The 21,181-nt window shown below is 36.3% G+C and overlaps 2 protein-coding genes across 2 annotated transcripts; one reads left to right on the forward strand and one right to left on the reverse strand.

Annotated features, from left to right (window-relative positions):
- Positions 1–5,781: 5,781 nt before the first annotated feature.
- bhlhe41 (basic helix-loop-helix family, member e41) lies at positions 5,782–9,943 on the reverse strand. Its single transcript, XM_077193407.1, has 5 exons — positions 9,630–9,943; positions 9,469–9,532; positions 9,229–9,336; positions 8,994–9,105; positions 5,782–8,616 (listed from the first exon to the last, which is right to left on the reverse strand). Exons 1-5 carry the CDS (start codon positions 9,689–9,691, stop codon positions 7,694–7,696), a joined length of 1,269 nt encoding a protein of 422 aa, XP_077049522.1. The 5' UTR covers positions 9,692–9,943; the 3' UTR covers positions 5,782–7,693.
- Positions 9,944–11,312: 1,369 nt separating this feature from the next.
- Positions 11,313–17,478, forward strand: sspn (sarcospan (Kras oncogene-associated gene)). Its single transcript, XM_077193452.1, has 3 exons — positions 11,313–11,793; positions 14,623–14,709; positions 16,588–17,478. The coding sequence occupies exons 1-3, from the start codon at positions 11,539–11,541 to the stop codon at positions 16,945–16,947; spliced, it is 702 nt and encodes a 233-aa protein (XP_077049567.1). The 5' UTR covers positions 11,313–11,538; the 3' UTR covers positions 16,948–17,478.
- The last annotated feature ends 3,703 nt before the right edge of the window (positions 17,479–21,181 follow it).

The following is a 21,181-nucleotide window of genomic DNA, read 5'->3' on the forward strand; positions in this document are numbered from 1 at the left end:
CGATTCTGCGCATTTAGAATATGAATAAAGGCTCTGAGGAAATGTTTATTAGACACGGACCGGACGTAAGAAGATTAAACTACTGGGGATCTGTAATAAATGTAATTATATCAAACTAATCACATTTTAATTTGGTCGAATATGTTAAATATATTTACCTATATCCTATATACCCATACCGGTGTGATGACTCCGACCCCCAACCAGATGGAACTGGATAATTATTGTGAAAGTTCTGATCCAATCTGACTTCTGACCTAAAATGCTGCCTGAATCATAATCATGTACGTTCGTTGGCCAGAGGAGAACTGCCTGGGCTCTCCCAAGGTTGTTTTCTCCATTATGTCACTGATTTTTGGTTCCTTGCCAGTTGTCACTGTCGCCTTTTTCGCCTTTGGCTTTTTGGCCATTGGCTTTTGGCTTGCTTTGGGACATTTAATGTTATATTTAACAATATTATTACAGCATTATTTTCCTGTTATCTCTGTAAAGCTGCTTTGAAACAATCTGTATTGTAAAAAGCGCTATATAAATAAAGGTGACATAGGCTATAAATATATATATAACTAAATCTGATTATATGTATAGCCTATATTACTAAAACTGAAGTTGTTTGGATTTAAATAGGCAAATGCTTACGAGTCTATAATTGGATCATTATTGCAGTGATTATTATATTCTACTCCAGCATGTTATTTGTTGGACAATAGTTCTTCTAACCCTACTTGATGGAGTGAGTAGCTTTTCATTTCTTAAAGTTAAACAACCATGTAGGAAAACACATCATGGCCATATTCCAGGATGCCAATATCAAGATTCATCAGGCTCAAATTGTGAAAGAATGGTTGAGATGGAGCATGAATAATCATGTTCATACATGAATTGGTGCCTCTGAGTCCAGACCTTAAATTCATTGAAAGTCTTTGGATGTGCTGGAATAGACTTTACAGAGTGCTTGACTCTTGCATTGTCAATATTAGATCTTAACCAAAAATGTATGCATCTCGAGTTAGAAGAACTGTTGCCAAACATATAACATGCTAGAAACATAATAATCACTGCAATAATGATCCAATCATATACAGTACTCGGAAGCATTTGCCTTTTTAACTCCAAACTTTAAATCTATTTTTTTATGTTTGGTCTGGGCAGTGTATTTACCCTATGTCCCTGTTAAAGATCCAGTTGGATCTTTGGTTGGAGAACACTGGTGCTGACCACTCCCCCCCCCCCCCCCCCCCATTTTAATTTATACAATTACATACATATTTGCATTGGATAAACCTATAAAGGACTAAAAGTGACACTTAAAATAAAAATAAAGGAATAAGATACCCATTAAATAATTAATAAATAAAAAATAGAAATAAATTACTTTTAAAATGGTCAATTTTACATTGACAGATAGACAAAAACTGTTTGTTTATTTATTGTTTTGTTACTGAAATGTGTGAAATGTACTATTCATTATTAATTACTAATATTATTAATTCATTATATTACTTTAAAAGATGAAGTAAATAACCCTTAAATATGTAGATTTATTGTTCAATTCAAACATAAAATATTAAAATATTATTTTATTTAACTTCATTTTAAAACATGAGTTAAATAAACAGTTTAAATGTCTATTAATTTGTCAATTTAAAAGTGATTTATTTATTTCCATTTTTATGTTTGAATTATTACATTAATAAATCTCAATTAGCCTACATTTTGAAATAAAAATCTCACAGATTTAAAGGGACAATGTGTAGTTTTTTAGGTATTTTATTATCTAAAATCAATATTTTTATTCATAAATATGTCCTCAATGGTTTACAAATACCTCTGCCAATCATCTGACTTATCCTCGTAAACAAGGAATTTATTATCTTTATATCCACAAGTTTCCTACGTCCCATGAGGCCTTGCGTCAAAAGTGGGCGCGTCTTCTGGTTCGAAGTAAACAAGCGAGACGTGACACTCGTTCATTCATTCAACAGTTGATAGTCATTCAAGATGTAACGTTAGCGATCCAAACTTGCTAAAGATGTGGGAACATAACCTCAACGAAATTAAAAAAGGGTGAAATAGCAGTAATAGGGCTTAGGCTACTAGGGATGGGCATTCGATTACATGTTCTTAGACGATCGTCGGGAGAATTAACGATCGACTAACGTTATAGGCTAAACTAATATTTATATTAAAATTTATTATTATTTAACTTTTTATACATTAAAAATGCTATAAAAAGACAGTGTGTTTTTCCACAATGAATTCTTTATTACTAGAAGATCAACTTGTGGCGGTTAAACTGGACGTTCGGTTTGGCTAAACTTGAAGTTGCGCTGCGGGGCTCTGGAACCGCTGCGAGCCGGCGTTTCTTAAACGGAGACCCTCATTTGTTCCTAAATAATAATAAAAAAAAAATCATGTTAAATATGCTGTAACATACGTGATATAAAACCGAAATCGATCCACGAACCTGTGTCGCAGTGTGGGAAGGTAGAATTTCAACTCCCAGAGTTATCCTTCCCATCCAGATACAATAGCCTATAGCATATCTTTAAATTACTATTAGTAGCCTATTATTTGGTAGCCTTAGCCTTATTAGTAGCCTACTTATTATTTTCTTAAGTTAACATTATACAATACAATACCACAAAAATGCATTTAATATATTAAAACTTCTGTTTATATATCGAACTCCATTAATAAAGGAGTCCAGACATTAGAAAAATATAACACATGCATTTTATATTTAATATGAGGGAAATACACATGCGTTACGGACGTGACACAAAAAAAAATCGTACATTTTTAGGTGGCAATTTTTTTTTTGTAATTCTGTGAAATGTGTGAATTACACTGTGCAAACCTAAAGTAATACTACCCACTGGATGAAGAAGGCTTGGCTCTCCACAGAAAATAAAATATACATTTTAATTTATTTTTCGTGTTCGCATTTATGAGGAAAAAACAATGTTACGGACGTGAGAGTTCCCTGAAAGCGTTACCCTACTAAAAGACTGCTTTAAAACTTTTACAGACCTCAAACAGAAAGCACTGCCTTTATTTAAAGTTAATTTTGTTTTGTATTAATTGTATTTTCATTTTAATCAACGTTTCGTCAACAAATTACCTTGATTTAATAAATAATAAGTAAATATAGCAGACAATATAATCACCACACGGAGTCGCCGGCGCCTGAACTGCAGCTCGTCTCATAAATGAACCAAAACTCAGCATAGTCTACTTGCCTTACAGACCTGAGAAATATATATATTATCTAAAGAACGCTTGAAATGTCTTAAACGGAACAGTTCTAAACAAAAGAAAACTATGTAATCCGTATGAAATGTGCATTTTTCTCCGGCGTGTTCACTGCTTGAAGATCGCGAGTCAGCATCGACACAGAAAACACTTGTTTGTTAATAAATAGCCTAATTAAAATGTATCATTGCCATATCTCACATATTCATAATCATTACTTTTGCCAGTTCTTTGTGACAGCTTTTAGGTGTTTTATTGGCAGCGCCACCCTTACATGTTACATGAACACGTCTGCATCAGCACCGAAAACATGGAGATGTTTATATAATGGGATAATTGTAGGCTATAATAAAATTGGCCACTGAATTAGCACATGTTGTCCATGAGCTCCGTAACGACATCTCTCATAAAGGTTTGCGACTTAGTTTAAATAGTAAAAAAATGATCCATAAAAAAGAGAACGCCTAGCCTCTTCGCTAAATAGCACACAAAACACCATTGGTATGCTACTTCTGCCGCCTGACCAGAACTTGCACCCACTTTATTTTTTACAGTAGCGCCCCCCGGAAACAGGTGGATACATGATGTCTATGGATACATGTGATGGGTAGGTCCATGGGTAGGTCCATGGAGGCTTCCATGTCGTTCCGCCATCTTTAAAAACTATAATAGCAAAGAGGGTCAAAAAGTACTAGGCCAACGCGTTTTCGTTCAGAGTCAGCTGAACTGTAACTGAAAGCAGCAGAAACAGAGGAGCAGAGCAGAGCAGTGAGAGGCGCTTGTCACTGCCCCGGCAAGTTTAAAAGGCTGCATTGCACTGTTATTATTCATACTATTCGTTTCAAAAATCTGTTTGTTCGTTGTGTCAAGATGCAGTTTGTTTGAAATAACAAACCTGTTCACCTGAAGGAAAACTGGACGAAGTGCTATTAGAAGCACAGACAGCAACATAGTGTTGGTCCAGATCCGGGCCACATCTGGTACATGTGGATTCCAGGCACACCAGATGTGGGGAGGCATCCTGTCATAGCTTTTTTGGTACATAACAGCTACCGTAGATCACAACACGCATTTGAAAAAGCGAGGCGCTGGAGAGCACAATTCGTTTGAATGCAAAATACAATTTCACCGCTAGATGGGAGAAATTCCTACTCAATGTCCCTTTAAAAAAATTGAAAGTAGGTTACACTTCTAATTAACAAATGTAACTTTGTTAGGCAACACACAGGATTGCGGAGAATGATATGGCCTACTTCAGTTTCCTTGTAGGATACATCTCTGCTACATCCCTAAAACGCTACTTGTGTGGTTTATCACAGTTTTCAAAGTTTACCTTTTCCCTTTTTTCCTTTTTTTTCTCAATAAAACGACACATATGGTGAATTCAGGTTGATTGGTAGACTTTCCCCAGTCACCTCAATGTATCAATCGCAAAAACTGTCCCAGTTAACCTGAATACATCAGGCTATTTGAAACTGTAGTAAGCCATAAACTACATGTCTCTTCACAGTTTTACCACTAGAGGTCAGTGTGATCTCGATAATGTTCTCGCTCCAGTCTGAGAATGTGATGAAGTTCCGCCTGGACACTGACAGCAGATTCCACAAGTTTACAACAAAGTTTTTGTTCTTGAACTTGTTTAGCATAACAGAATGCTGAAATGTAAAAACGAATGCGCTCTTATCACTTTACACATCCCCAACATTGGGTGTCCTGAAGAAGTAGCCTAAATAACTCTTTTCAGTTCAGTGCAACCACATAACACCATCTTTCACAACTCTATACATAGGACTTCCAGATATAGCTACATGTAGCCTAAGCATGTAGTAGACGAGCCCTTCTGTTGGTTTATCCGTTTCATTTCACACAAAGCTAAAGCTGTCTTAAAAATGTAATGTACTGTATGTCTTTGGTTAGCTTCCTTGTTTTACAGATTCATATCACATGTTAACTTTGGTTGTTCAACATTCCAACATTATGAGTCTAATGTCAGCTGATTTTCAAGCTGACTCATTTTTTGGTTCTCAACACAAACATCCAAACATAAGCAAAAAGGATCCCATTATTTAATATATAAAAGGTAATTGTATAGGTTTTGTTTGTTTGGGCCCATCAAACACTTGATTTTAATTACATTTGATAAATGACAGTAAAGAAATTGGCACATTTTAGTTTCTAAACAGGATAGTTTTTATTTAGCTTTTATTGTTCCAAAAGTTATGGTTGACTCCTTAAAAGTATAGTTTCAGCCTAAGCTGATTTTTAGATTTCCTGGATGCCTTTAATTAAATAGCAAAAGGTTACGTTAAATATGCATAAAATCTGTTTACATGAAGCTAGGGTTAGCTGTAGGTAAGTGGGTGTTTCTGGGTGGTTCACATTGAAAATAACACTGAAACGGACTGTCACTGACTGCAATGAAGTCTGAATGATTTCGTCACTCTGTTTAAGTGTTATACTGTGTAATAGGCCTATATGAATATAATGTGCATATCGGTGCTGAAATGAATGAGGGGGATGATAGCATTTTGTTTACATGAGCTTATTTTTATTTGACAACTGAGCTGCATAATTTCAAACAGCAAATGGTGTAAAGCATTAAGGAAATGTGCAGCAGTCTCTCAGTGTATCCTTTAAAAAAATCCATAGATTTCTTCTACAACATGAACATTAAACATACAGCATATTCACAAACTATATACATCCACATGCCACTGTTTAGGCAAATGACAGTTGAGGCAAAGACACTATAGGGCCTATGAAATGTGTTACAATGCAGAAATAAATGGCAGCTGGTACATCACTGTTCCTATGCATTAATAAACCCAGGCCTAGAAAAATAAACACATTCAATAAAACTCAAGAGCCTTCCATGATCTCCTGATTTTTAAGATCCATCCAATCTAAAAGGTCCGTTTACATGTTTATTCATGTCATGTTACAGTGCTCCACAACATTTGTACAATATACAGCATGACTCATTTAGCTTTTTCAATGTCATGAATAGTGACAATGTTTCAGAAAAGGCAAAACACATTTGATATAATCACATATCTCTTACCTTACATACTTTTCAACAGCTGTCTCTCCTACTACAGACTAAAATGAGCCAGCTCACATGTTTGTTTGTTTGTTTATGCTAGCTCAAGAGTATGATGTCATACATGTATTACAACACTTGCCTTGTATTTAAGAAGATTTCCTTAAGAAAGTCATACATCATAGTTTGAGTTCAAAGGGCATTGGCTTAAAAACGAAGAGTGAGGATTGTGTTATAGGAAACTGAGAAGGCAAGAAAAAGTGCACTTTACCTCTGGATTAAACAACTACTTTTATCAGAATATATACAGTACAAACTTTTATATCTACCAAAAGAACACAGATTACATTCAATATCAAAGTTCCATAAGGTGCTATAATACCTTGTACATTTTTGCTAGAGGTGACACATGACAATGATGTCAGATTGTTGGCAACGCACTCTCAGTGATGATTGACAGGTGATTGGTCCCGCCATTCTCATCTGGAGTGCTGATTTCCTTCACAACAAGTGATTCGGAACAATTATTCGGGAGGGAGAGAGAGAGAGAGAGACGGGGGCTGCTGTAACAACATTACATCAGAGGATTGTTGCTCACACCATCTGTCCAATTGAAATCGCTCAAAACATTTCGTCACCATCCCTACCAGAGGAGAATCTCTAAGAAATGAGTCGTGGTGGCCCAAACTCTACGGTATGTTGAGGTATGTAGGTAACTCTTTCAAGCACTGAACATTGAAAAGAGCGATATAGGACTGAAATCCAGTCATACTATAATAGAAAGTTATATCTGACAAATACTGCAGCAGTCACACCAGCCTGCTTGAGGTCAATATCAAACATTACATCCAAGAGTCCAATATGTGACTTCCAAATCTTAAAAAAACAAAAAAACAAATCTCAGCTAGAATAAGTGCCGTTCTTTAGCTTAAAGAGGATACATTTGTATTTCACTAAACTACATTTCTTCATCAAAAATTTTTAAAAAATTAAAAGACAACTACAACAACCCAAAAAACCCCAGAGCAAAGTCTGAGATTTCACACATTTTCAGTCAATACTAATATGCCATTAAATGGCGAGACATAAAGGACATAAAAGTGGCTGCAGTCAATTGGATTCATCATTCAAATATCTCAAGGAATCAGTGCAAAAGGCACTGGCTGTTACAACGTCCCCCATTCTCCCCATTCAAATAAACCAGTTTGTTGTGAAATTTGAATCCAAATAATAATTATAATAAAACAAACCAAACAAAAACAATAAAAGAATAGCCTTTGCTTGGAAATCCATAGAAACACTATACCAAATACTCAATGACAATTAAATTAAGATAAACAGATAAATAGCAATTTTACAAGCAAACTAGTGTGCACTCAACGGTCAAAAGGACCAGCTTTATGTACCATCATTTTCATTTCTTTGGGACTGATGACCGGCATCATTCTCTGAGCCATGATCCCCAGACACAGGAGAGGCCAGGTCGGCGTCGCTGGACAGGTCACCGTCAGGAGACAGCGGCTCGTCATCTTTAGAGGATGCTGTATCAAATATGGAGGTTTTATCGGCACACACACCGGGGAAACCGATGGCAGCGGCGGCCGCAGCTGCGGTGGAGGCGTGAGTGGGAATCCCGGGGTAAAGCCACGGGAACGGCGTGGTCAGCGCCGCAGCCGCTGGATACACCAACTTCTCCAAATGACTTTTATCAAACAAAGGCATGTACGATGCTGCTGCGGACGGGTTTATGAAGTAAAACGGCATGCAAAAGGGAGTCTGTTGTCCACCAACACCCGTCATTCCCATTAAAGAGTTCATAAGTGCCACGTCCGGTCGGGTATTGGCGGAATCAGATGCACCGTTTGCAGACCAGTTCAATTTGGCTTTTTTAGTGACACGTTCGTCTCCGAACTCCTGCTTGATCTTAACTCCTTTCGCTGTGCCACATCCTTTCTCGCATTTGCCATCGCCTTTCTCCGCCTCTCCTCCGTATCCGCTGTCAGTGTCTGTGTCGTTCTCGTTCAGCTCGAGGTTCTGAGTCCTCTGGATGACAGGGACGCAGTTGGCTTGTGTGTCTCTCTGCGTGTCCCGTTCTGGAGCGTCGTCGCCTGGCAACAGCTGCTGCTGCAGGATCCCTGCGCCCGACTGGAATTGCGCGGAAACTTTGTGTAAGTGGTTGATGAGTCGCGTGCACCTCTGCTCACGCGCTGTCCAGCTCTCCACCTTGTTCAGATACTGCAGGACTTCTTTGGCACATGCTTGAAAACCTGAGTGGAACGCGTCTAAGTCAGCCTGGAGGGAGGACTTTAACGATCGCTCACCTGTCATAAAACAAAGACAAAGTCCTGTCATATACAACAGAAAAATGACAGGTAGACAGACAGATACATAATACACTGTACATAAACTAGATAGATAGATCACTGATTGATTGATTGATATAGATGGATAGATAGATAGATAGATAGATAGATAGATAGATAGATAGATAGATAGATGCAAAACAGAAATAAATATATAAGATTTAAGTATATAAAAACACGTGACATTAATATAAATAAGATAAATATAAAATGCACATAATTATGCGTTCACATGTGCAGTTATGTTAGTGTTTAAGCTACATTTACTCGTTTTTACTTCATGTGGTATAGATGTTTCTCAGGTTGTATTGTGTGGGTTGCATATTATGTAATACCGTTCTGCAAAGCGATGATCTTCTGGTGCTGTTGCTCTGTGACAGCTGTCAAAGCGTTCAAATGCTTCAGAGTCAACTCAAGAACTACCGCTTTTTCCAAGTGACCAAGAGTCTGTAAGACAATACGAACATTTATAGGATTTCTCTACTTTCATGCTTTCCCTTGTGTTAATTTACAAAACACATTTAAACAAGACTAAAAAAAATAAATAAAAAAAATTCAGGTTTATTTTACCGTAAGTTTGAGATGTTCGGGTAATAAATCTTTCAGCTGCCCAATACATTCATTTATTCGGTCCCTCCTCTTTTTCTCGATCAGTCTGTGTGGTAACTTGTACGCGTCCTGCGAATGGGAAGTAGCAGCTATTGCAAAAAAGTTCTTAAAGTAATAATTATCACTCAAATTCTTAATAACGAGGTATTACGTGAACTTGAAGGACATCACGTTTCCATCACTGGTCCACAGTTTGCTTACCTTTCCTTCCTCTCTCTTCATCCCCCTTTTGGATTTGCACATGTAGAGAGACGAATATTCAACCCTGTAAAAAAGAAAACACAATTTTAATCTCAACATTAAAAAAATAGTAACGTTACTTGAAACAAAATTAAAAACAAAACGACCGAACATAAAATTACCCCAAGAAATCCGCGTGATCCAGGAACTGTCTGCCCTGCATTCTAGGTATTCTTTCATCCATAACTTTGTCCCACTTTCTTGTTCGCTTCTTTTCCAATCAGGTTTGGTTAATCCAGTATCAGCGGAGCGTCAGTGCGTTGTGTCCGGTCTCGCACAGCACCTCTGAATGATGAAGTGTGTGTGCGCTCGCCTGAGCTGCCACTTTGCCCAGCACTCAGTCTGCTCGTGGCGACTACCGCGCACGCGCGCCTCCACCAGGCAGGAACCGCGCGCACACTCACGTGTAAATGCACCAGCTCGAGAGTCTGGGAATTAAATGGGTTTTGAAAGTTGTCAGTTCATTGCTGAATAGACTCTGAAAAATAACCCACAGCATATAGCTCCAAAGCATTAAAATAATTGCATTTTAAGTCTCAGGAATAATATCTACACATGTAAATATGAAATATTACTTAATATATTATTAATAACATTTAAATGAGGACAAAGCCAATTCAAATTATTATAGGCTAAACCTAGGCTAGGCCTACATAAAATATTTTTTGTCATTTTAGAAAAAAACATCAACAACAATATTTCATACTTGAAGTAAACAAATATTTTAAAAGCACATTTACATCGCTAAATAAATGCATTTTCAAAATACCTTCATATAAGCTGTTTATTAGGTTTGGCAAAGATAATGATCACAATTTGTGTAAGCTGATAATTGCTTTTTTTGTAAAAACATATTTATGCTTGATGTCAATAAATTCTTCTTCTCATCAATACGTATATTTGATAATCTTTTTGAATACATATGTTTAAAGATTTGAAAATAGAAAGTTATGATTGTTTGGCATTTATTTTAAACGAAATGAACTGTATAAATCTGGGATTTTTCATAAAAACTACCTACTATGTAAATATTTGTAGGTAGCCTAATCATTTTTCATAAATATTTACAATTTTATAATGGAAACTTTTCTAGAGTTTTGTGCAGCATGTTGAGCATGAATTGACATCTATAAAATCTCCTGAGATTATACCTACATGATAAGACGAGGTGTGACATTACACCACAGCACATAGAATAAGCTCTCAATATAGTGTGGCTGAAAATAGACCACATTCGGTCAATATCCAGCCTTCAGAACACTTCAGCTGATGAACCCATTAAAATCAGACCATGAAATATAAAATGAGAAAAAAATTTTTTTACTAAAGCTCTAGGAAAATGCAGACGTATTCACTATAAGAAACGTGTCCTACATGAAGTTAATGAATCTCCATAATTAACACAAAGTGAAATATCTGCTCTCTCTCATAATATTCATAAGAGATTAACTGTAACCCTCTCACATGCCTGCGGATCACGCAACTTCATCAAAATCATGTGACTAACTCTAGGCTGTAATGAATAGATTACACAGTATGTTTCAGGAAGTTGGCAGGACTCAAAACACTCGCCCACGTCGTTTGCCAGTGACAAGAATTGTTTCTGCTCTCTCTGTAAGATCCCTGTTTCCTGTTTAGTTTCAGGGAGTCTAGTAGTTGTCGTGTGTTGGAGTCCCCCTTTATGTCTCCCTCTCTTTTCCTAACCTCCCTCCTTTCCGTCTCCTCTCCTTGTGCTCTATATGTGGCCCTTGTGGAATCTGCTCCAAATGTTTTCCATATTAGTTCAGAGCCCTTTCTGCTTCCGAATAGCGAGCAGGGATCGCGTAGGAAGCCTCCAGTGAAGAGGGAGGGGAAGGGCAGGGCAGGGCAAACGGGTGGCAGGCAGCGTGAAGGAACAGTCTAGCTGAAGAGAGCAAAAGAAACGGCAGGCGAGAAAGAAAAAGAAGGACAAACAGATAGAGGGCGAGAGCAAGAACATCCAGTCAGCCCTCAAAGGAAGAATAAGAATCTCAGCACGAGACAGGAGGAATTATGGGGTCGGGGACGAGTCCGAAGGGGTCACCTGGAAGAGGCAACGTAACCCCTGCCAATGAGAAGAAGGGAAAAGCAAAACCTGAAGGCCCATTACTGGAGGATGTCCAAACATGTTGTGGCTGCCGCTTTCCTTTGCTGGTCGCTTTGTTCCAGCTTCTGTTAGGCATCGCAGTAGCAGGGGTGGCCTTCCTCATGGTTGCCATTAGCCCCTCTCTGCTGGCCAGGGAGACGCCCCATTGGGCCGGCATCATTGTAAGCTTCCTTTTGCTCTTCATCAACCTCTCCCTCAACTCCCAGCATGCCTTGTTTTACTCTTTCATGCATGAGGCCATCACATCAGATTCATTGGCTACACAGCCTTATACTGTACATAAGCATATAAGCATGCTGTTAGAGAGAGAATGTGCACATCCAAGTACAAAAATAATAACTACGTTCACACTGCGAGGCTTTTTTTGTCTTTCTAAAATGAGTTTAAAATATCAGATTCAAGTGTGAACTGATCCCTGAGCTGACTCGCATGCACAAACAGCACGCTGTCATGGGAAGGCCACTGAAGTCAGTGTTATTTGTTCATTTCTAAGGTGATACACAGGCGATAAGAAGGACAAAGAAAAGCACGAGGAGATAATATTTTAATATTTATTATACGACCCCCTAAAGTTTTGCTTGTGTAAAGCTTTGACCTTAATACTTATGGAAAAGTCGTAAAAGTAGCATGAATTATAATATGACTGTTCAGGTCCGGGCTACACTTTTAAAATGTTATGGTGAAGGACAGTTAATTGGTTAACAGAAAGTTTTGGTACAATATATGGTGAATAACCTTAATAGGTTGAACCGTACATTTAATGTAATTCTACAGTAAAATACCGTTAAATTAACACTTCTTGGAAGTGAAAAAGAACAAGTCTTTGTATAATTTACAGTGGAAAAACTGTAAATTGACATTCCCAGAATTCCCTGCGTGACACTTCACATTTGATGTATTTTTGTTGAAATAACTGTTTCTTCTTAGTTTTTGTTTTTCCAATCAATAGTCCAATTAATTTTTGTAATGTTATGTGTGTTACCATGATGGTGTTTAGTGTTTGCGTAAATGACTCTGTGCACCTTCTATATATTAGTTATGACCTTCTCAGCCTGTGGAAAAGCTGCTTGTGATAGGCTTTGAATCATCATGTGACTCTCATCACCACTGTTTTGGGTGGCTGTCAGTATACTACAAAGTTATAAAACAAATATTAGTTGTTCAATAGATTGGTATATTAACGTTATATCAGTTAATGAAATATGTTATTTTACATTAAATTTAAGTTAAATCTGTAAAACCTAAAATGTTGCTACCGTATTTTTTAATTGTACATTTTTTATTTTTTATTTAACGGAATTTATCTTAAATCAAAAGATCAGATAACATGTGGTTTTGGCTGTTCACACTGTAATGGAAAAAAAGAAGATTTGAGTCACATATTAAAGATCAGATTTGGGCCAATTTTTCCTGCAGTCTGAATGTTGTAAAGATGATACGAGATTCACCACTGAGAGATTTTCATTAAATTTTGCTTGTTCATCTGTGATTTACAAAGTATTCATGCTTCTTAACTTTTGCATATAAGTATTCAGTTGTAGAAGCCTATTTAGAGTTTAAAAACAACTCAGGTCCCTCAGCTAAATAAATCTAAATATACTCAGTTGTGTTTGTTTGAGAATCACAAGAGAGTAAGATCAAACTTATAAATAGCAAACAATTGTTCAAAAGATTCAAGCCAGCTTAAAGCAATCCCTGAGTGCAGACATGCATGTTCAGTCACGTAGACCATATGAAAACATAACAGGGTCTGAAATACAGGACAATAACTTTGCATGCATAAGATTAGGGTGAGTAATGACAGAATTTTAATTTTTAGGTGAACTGTCTCTTTAATCTTTGTTTAACTTTAGTAAACACACAACTGTTCTTTGTTAGTTCCTGTTTGCTCAGTTCCATTAAATAACATTACAACTTTTTAAAAAATATATTACAACTACAAAATAACTTTTAATATTAATAATAGCCTATATTGGTATATGTTGAAATTAACATTAAGATTAATAAATGCTTTAGAAGTATTTTTCATTTTTAGGTCATTGTTAGGTCAACTAATGGTAAAGTGTTACCAACTTTGCTTTTAGTTCTTAAAAATTGTACATTTCAATTCAAATTGGCGTTCTGCATCCTGTTTGCTACCTCAATTCAAATCAAGAAATCGAAATAAAATGTAAAAAGCATTCCCTGTTCAATTCTGACTGCCACACAACCCCTCAACAACACTTTTATTGTGCAAAACATTACCTAATGTGTCATTAAAACATAAAGCGACGGCTATGTTGAATACACAAATTCAGAATCATAAAATGCTCACATTTTATTGGAGCAATATCAGAGATCACAAGTTTAGGCCTAAAGAGAGGGCTGCTGTTCCTGGAGAAAAACGCTGCGGTCACCAAGACTGCTCTGCCTCAGAACCTGGGAAAAACAATCAAATTAGATACCACACGTTAGTCACAAGACTCCAATCACGATGAGAAAAGAGCGGGGAAAACACACAGAGGGAGAGAGGGAGAGAGAGAGAGAGAGAGAGAGAGAGAGAGAGAGAGAGAGAGAGAGAGAGAGAGAGAGAGAGAGAGAGAGAGAGAGAGAGAGAGAGAAGAAAAGAGAGAGATAAAAAGCGTGAGAGATAAAGATATCATGGGGGGGGGGGGGGCAAGCTATTCAATTTGCAGCAGCAGTCAATATATTATCAGATGACAGCTCAATGCTGAATTGCACAATGCTGATTACAATGGGGGTTATGGTTGGCTCATGACAAACCTGGCAGACACAGAAACTTAGGAGCTCTGCTGCATTGCAAATAAGATTAGATCAATCCAGTGACTGGTATGTGTTCATGGCAACAATGACAAAAAAAAATTCAGCAACAGAGTGTGAGTTCCACATGATAACAGTGATCCACCCTCCGACTCAATTATTTTTGGTACATTTGGGGTCTGAGTGACAAGTCTATTAAAATTTCTCTACTGTATTTTCGTGTTTTGCAGATGTGTGTGGTGTCTCTGCTGGGATTCATCCTCTTCTGCATCACCAGAGTGCCTGATGAGAGAGCATCGGTTCAGTTTATCATAAAGGTGAAAAATAAATTTGGCTTTTGGATAAATTGACAATTACAATTGCCCCCTCATACTGTATGTAAATACATTTCAAATAGACTTTAAAACCCACAAAGGTCCTACAGTATAGCCCTGAGAGCAAGATACGTCTAGCTATCTAGCAACAGGTCTAGAATAAAAACAAATCTACAAATCATCATATTTGAACTGAATGAATTATCTGGAAATTAAAAATTATTTCATTATACAATGATCATTTGCTCACCACAGTGTCATTCCAACACACTATTATTTTATTTATTTCTTCCATGAAACACAAAAGGATATAATAGGTGGAATGTCTAAGCAGATCTTTGCCATTCACTTTTAAAAATAAAGGTTCTTTATTGGCATTGATGGTTTCATGAAGAAAATCTAACATCCATGGAACTTTTCCATTTCACAAAAGGTTCTTTATAGTGGAAAAGGTTTCTTTGGATTATTAAAATGTTCTTCATACAAATTAAAAAGGTTATTTTAAGATCTGATCACTGAAAGGTTCTTTAGGGAACCCAAAATGGTTCTCCTATGGCATCACAAAAACCCCTTTTGGAACCTTTATTTCTGAAAAGTGATTTTAAATATTTTTTAAAAAAACACCATAATAAAAGTGGGCCATACTTATCGAGCTCAATATTCCAAGTCTTTGAATTATGAATAAGCAATGCTCTTTAGAGTCAGTTATTTTTAATTAAGAGTTTGAAGCGGTTAACAAAACCGGACAAAAAAATTTCTTCACAATTTGGTTCTGTTGGTTCTCTCGAGTCAGCAACTCACCTGCTCATTGAACCAAGATCATGTCCAATTGTTCTTATTCAATGAGTGAGCCTGATATTAAGAGCAGTGAATCAGGTATTTGACTTTTGTTGTGAAAGCAACATTTAATGGATTAGAGGGAATATCCCCCCCCCCCCCCCAAAAAAAAATACTGGACGTGTGTATATGAGTTAAGCTGAATCATGCCTTGAAATTCAGTGTAAAGACGTAATGCCGCATAAAAGCCAAACTAAATTATTCCTGCTCTGACCCACCTCAGCCCTTTGAATCAAAGTCAGTTGTATTTGCTGTGTAAATGCATGTATTCCTCTGAGCAGCATTAAACAGTCTGTGTTAAAGAAATATTGCCACTTCAGAAGTGCTTCTGTGCCATCTTAACATTGTAAATTTGGCACTGGAAATGAGTCGGATTTCCCATCATAATCTAAATCATTTACCTTTGTCATTGCTTAAAAACACTCTTAAAAATCAAAGGCCCTTTATTAGCATCTGTGGTTCCATGAAGAACCTTTAACATTCATTGAACCTTCAGATAATAAACAATTTCTTCACCATTTTTAGAACTGTTCACTGAAACATTCTTTGGGAAACCCAAAGTGGTTCTTCTATGGCATCACTTAAATCCTCTTTAGGAACCTTTAAGGGTGGCGTCACTGCAGATTTAACATTATTGACACAAAAAGCCACAAAATACAAGACAACATTTATGATAGCCTACTCTCATGGTGCGTTTTGTGTTTTTTTTTTTTTTTTTTTTTTTGCATGGGGCTTGACATTTTAAATCACTATCCATTGTTATCGTACGGTACACATTATGCCTACATCTCCTTTTGTGTTTCACATAAGAAATACATTTTGTATGGCCTGAGTGTGCTAATGACAAAATTATCATTTCGTGGTGAACTGTCTCTTTAATTAGGCACATTTTTTAATATTTAATGGACCATTGATATTGCCAGTAACATTCCTGAGTCACCAAGACACTGAGCTGGTTTTAAATGAACAAGTATAGGCATTTTAGTCTATTAAAATCCTATTTCCATCACCCTGCCTTAATCATCACAAATGACTTGTGCCCAGCTCCTTTACTTCTTCCTGTGCACTATGGGGCTGGTCATTTCTGTACTGGTCATCGCATTCCAGTGCTACCATTACGCCCTGACCACCAGCTACAGCTGCGAGGAAATGGAGGAGGACTGTAAGTGCAGCCTGGACCCCGAGGACCCCATCGCCCGCTCTTTCACCTACAGAGGTGTGACAGACTGCAGTGCCCTCGCAAGCACTCTACAGATGTATTACCTTCTGCAGATGCTGCTGAACTTGGCTCAAGCTATCATCTGTCTGCTCGGGGCTTTCTTGATCTGGAAGCACAGGTACCAGGTGTTTTTCGCTGGGCTACAGATGGGATGTCCTTCTGCCCAGAATTGGCAGAAAGTTTAGGGCACGGAGAGATTTCTGTCAAGAAGTAAACATGTGGCGCATGGGAGTGTTTGTGCCTTTAGGGAAGAAACTGTTTGCTGCAATATCTGCCCCAGTGGGAGTTTTCTGCCATGTGACCTTTTATCAAAGCAATTGAACGAGTCTGTGTTTGTATTGCCATATTACAATATTTTGGAAAGTTTTATGCAATTTTTAGACTCATTGTATTCTTCTACATTGGTTACCACTGCCAAGGAGAGTATTTTTTTTTTATCTATGATGCAAAACAAGACCTGAAGGTAAAAAAAAAAAAAAATAATTGTGACAATCTGCTGTTGTTGTTACTATTGTGGTAATGCCATGCATAAAAATTCATTTAATTGCCAGTATAAAAACAAACAAAAAACCCCAACAACATTGAAATGCAATCAGTTGCAAACTTCACCTTTCGCATGCATTTTCTTACTTAGCACTTTTCGCTCATTGTTTCTGGGACGAAATTCCTGGTGTTCCTTCCCAGTTTGCGGAAGAATATTTAAAAATTATACAAAACATTATATATACGTCAAATCGATTAACCGCGATTAATCGCATCTAACAAAAAAGTTTGTGTTTTTATAATATATGTGTGTATATACAGTAGTCAACATTTGAAGAAGTGGATCAAAAAAGTGAATCAAAGTTGTCTTAAGACAAGAACGGGTATTGTTAAAAATTCATGTATAACTTTAATGAAAAGTTTTGATCCACTTCAACTATACAGTATATATATATATATATATATATATATATATATATATATACTGTGTGTGTGTGTGTATAATATATAAAATATATACTTATACACATATATGCATACGTGTGTGTACACACACACACACACGTATAATTAAATACAATATAATCATTATATAAACAAACATTTATGTTAGATGGCTTAATCAATTTGACAGCACTAATATATACATACATAAATACTCACATGTTTTGCATTTTCTTTGCATTATTTTAGCCAAACTTGCTTGATCAGTTACAGTAGATTCGTGCAACAGGGAAATTAGAAATTTAGATTTTTAACTATATATATATATATATATATATATATATACACACACAAATATATTTAAACACACATATATACACATATATGCAGTATGTAGTTTTATATTGGAAGAGTTGTAAATTTATAAAATATAACAAACATACCAAAATACATACAGCACTGCTTTAACTGAGTAACTGTCTAGAGAAGTAAAAAAACACAGTTTACACAGCAGTCAGAAATGAAAGTGACGAGGCTGGACAGGCTTGTGGACTGAAGTCACACTTCATACAGCCAGTGAACAGCAGCCGGGGGGATTAAAGGGGTACTTAGACAAACAGATACAGTACATTCAATGGAAGGGTACATGCTGTTTAACCTTTTTATTTTACATATATTGCATATTTATGGCAAGGTGAAAACTGAGCGAAACTTGACAATCAATCCAAAAAATGTCAATCTGTACTTATTAACTCATTGTCAATAAGACTTGTACGCAAATGAAAAGGACTGAGTGATTTGAACACTGCCAACAGGAAGACGGCTGCTTGATGTGTTGCTTTAAAGAGACCTTCAGTCTGGTGTTGGGAAGAGATGCATCATGATGCTTTGGCATAGGAAAAAAACACTCATTAATGTAAGCTTTGTACGACTCATCTTTCCTTTGAGCTGATTTCTAATAAAAGGCATTTACATAACTGTCTTTCCTTTATCATCAAATTGCATGTCCTTTAAAAATGATTAACTGAATTTCACACTTATGTGTTTTTCTCATGCTGCCACATTATGCCATAATTGGATCACATCCACAAATTTAAGTACCTCACTGTTTACCCTGCCATTGACACAAATAAGTCTTGTTGTTTTATATTACTATACTATTCTTGTAATAATATTGACTTTGCATAACAATTGTGCAGGAATGCTTTTCTCTGTTTAAACAATTATTAGTTTCCTAGTTAGGTGTATCACACAAAAGCTGTCAAAAATGTGTCCAGGTCATATCTAATCTAAATAAAGAAACAATGATTTATTAAAAAGTATTTTTTTTTATTTTTTATATAATTTCAATTGCTATTATAGTTGTGATGAATTCAAATCAAATTGAATTTTCAGCATTATTACTCCAGTCTTCAGTGTCACATGATCCTTCAGAAATCATACTAATATACCGAGTTGGTGCTCAAGAAACATTTCTTTACTATTATCAATGTTGAAAACAGTTGTGCTGCTTAATATTTTTGAAGAAACCATGATACATTTTTTCCATGATTTTTTATGAATAATCTTTTCTAACATTAAAAAGTTTGATTAATTTAACGCATCCTTGCAGGAAATAAATACATTTAAAAATCTATATATGGTAACTTATGAAATTGATTTTATGTTTTTTTTTTTTTAGCTTGATAGATGACAATTAACTTTCGTTGTATGGACAAGAGCAGTGTGAACATTTGAAAAAGATATTTTTTCAACACAAAATTAAAAAGGGCCGGATATCTTTGTCTCTACTGCAGACCTTCAGCAAGTCACTCCGTACACTATTCGATTATGCAGGAACGCTGAGTCAAATGAAAAATCCCCCTCAGATTTGCAGTGCTTTTAGGAAAGAGCTGCAGGAGTGATCTCTCGCCTCTCTTAGACCAGCTCATGTGACGGATCTCATCTGCTCTCAGACCAACCAGCATGACAACAACACGCACAGTCACATGCAGAAAGGAGGAAGGGAGGGTGGTATATTTAGATTAATGAGTGTGTTTATGCAGGACGGTGTACACAGTCTTACCTTACCAACTGCGCACATCTGAATGATGGGAATGTGTGTGTTAAGTCCTTATGGAAGGATCAATGATCATAAAAATGCATTCTGAGGGGAGACTGAATTTACAAATGATGAACAAAATGATAAAACATTGAATAACTGCTATGTGTATGACATTTGCTTCTAGATTGAAAGGCGTGCGATCAGTAGGGACATTTAGTAAGAGTGGCAGTTATCCAACTTGCTGTCTTCTCGTCCCTGATGGTGGATTCCAGACATGTTGGACTTTCCCCTGCTTAGTGACAGGTGTGAGCTATAATGGAGCCGTCAGGGGCTAATTTTAACCCGTGCCAGAGTGAAGGCACGAGCAGCCATGGGTCTTTGTACTCTGCTTAAGCTATAGTATTGATTTAGGGTACAAGTTTACAAATTACTCCAACAATCATTATCGACACATTATGTAATCAGATTACTTTTTTCAAGTAACTTGTAAAGAACCGCATTGCTTTTAAATTTCCAACAAAATATCTTAGTTACTTTTACGAGTTACTTTGTTTTCCCATTTATTGACTGACACTTTTCTTCTCCCAATGCTGAGAGAAATCGTGATTAAGGTGACGAGGCGTTGTGTGCGCTGTGTAAATATGATGGAGTTCTAGCATGCATTTACTCATCTCACTTGCACAAAAACAGATTCAGTATCGTGTATCAAAGTGAATAAAATATCAAAGTGAATAAAAACAGTGAAATACAAATTCTGATTAAACAAATATATGTACCTATTTAATCTCACTTTAATAACCAATGTCTTTGCTGCTGACCTTCGATGATCCAATTCAACCAAAGTTATAAGCAAGAATGACTTGAGGTAAACACACTATTACTAATTAATTTTTTTAAATTACTGAAATAAGAGTCAAACTTTCTTCTCCTGTGTCCTATTCTTCTGCAAAAGGTTTGTTTGAGATGCGCCCTCTACTGTACTGGAGTGATTTGCATTTTCTTCAGCCTGAGGCTTATTCATTTCACTTTTGGAGTGAAAAGGTTTTTACATTTGCCAAAAGTATAACTTTTTTTTGTTGTTATTAAAAACAAACAAGCAAGCACAGTCCAGGTGAGAAAAAGTAATGCAAAAGTAATGTAACATTAAGTAACGCGATAAGTTACTTTTTTTTTTTTTGGGAGTAACGGAATATTGTAATAAATTTCTTTTAAAAGTAACTTTCCCCAACACTTACTTATATAAGACTTTGACTTAACTAAACATTTCACTTAAATTGACTTTGATTTACAAACGTATTGATTAGATACTAATAATTATGAGGAAATAAGGTACAATTTTATTTTGTTTTAATATAGATTTAACCCTCTGCTGCTCTTCAGTCACTTGTGACCAAAAATATTTTACATTTAAAATTATTTATTTTTTACTTCATCGGAATGGTGTGATA

The sequence above is a fragment of the Siphateles boraxobius genome, unplaced genomic scaffold (assembly GCF_051911475.1).
Source record: "Siphateles boraxobius isolate OS27281-9 unplaced genomic scaffold, OSU_SipBor_1 31, whole genome shotgun sequence".
NCBI lineage: Eukaryota > Metazoa > Chordata > Actinopteri > Cypriniformes > Leuciscidae > Siphateles > Siphateles boraxobius.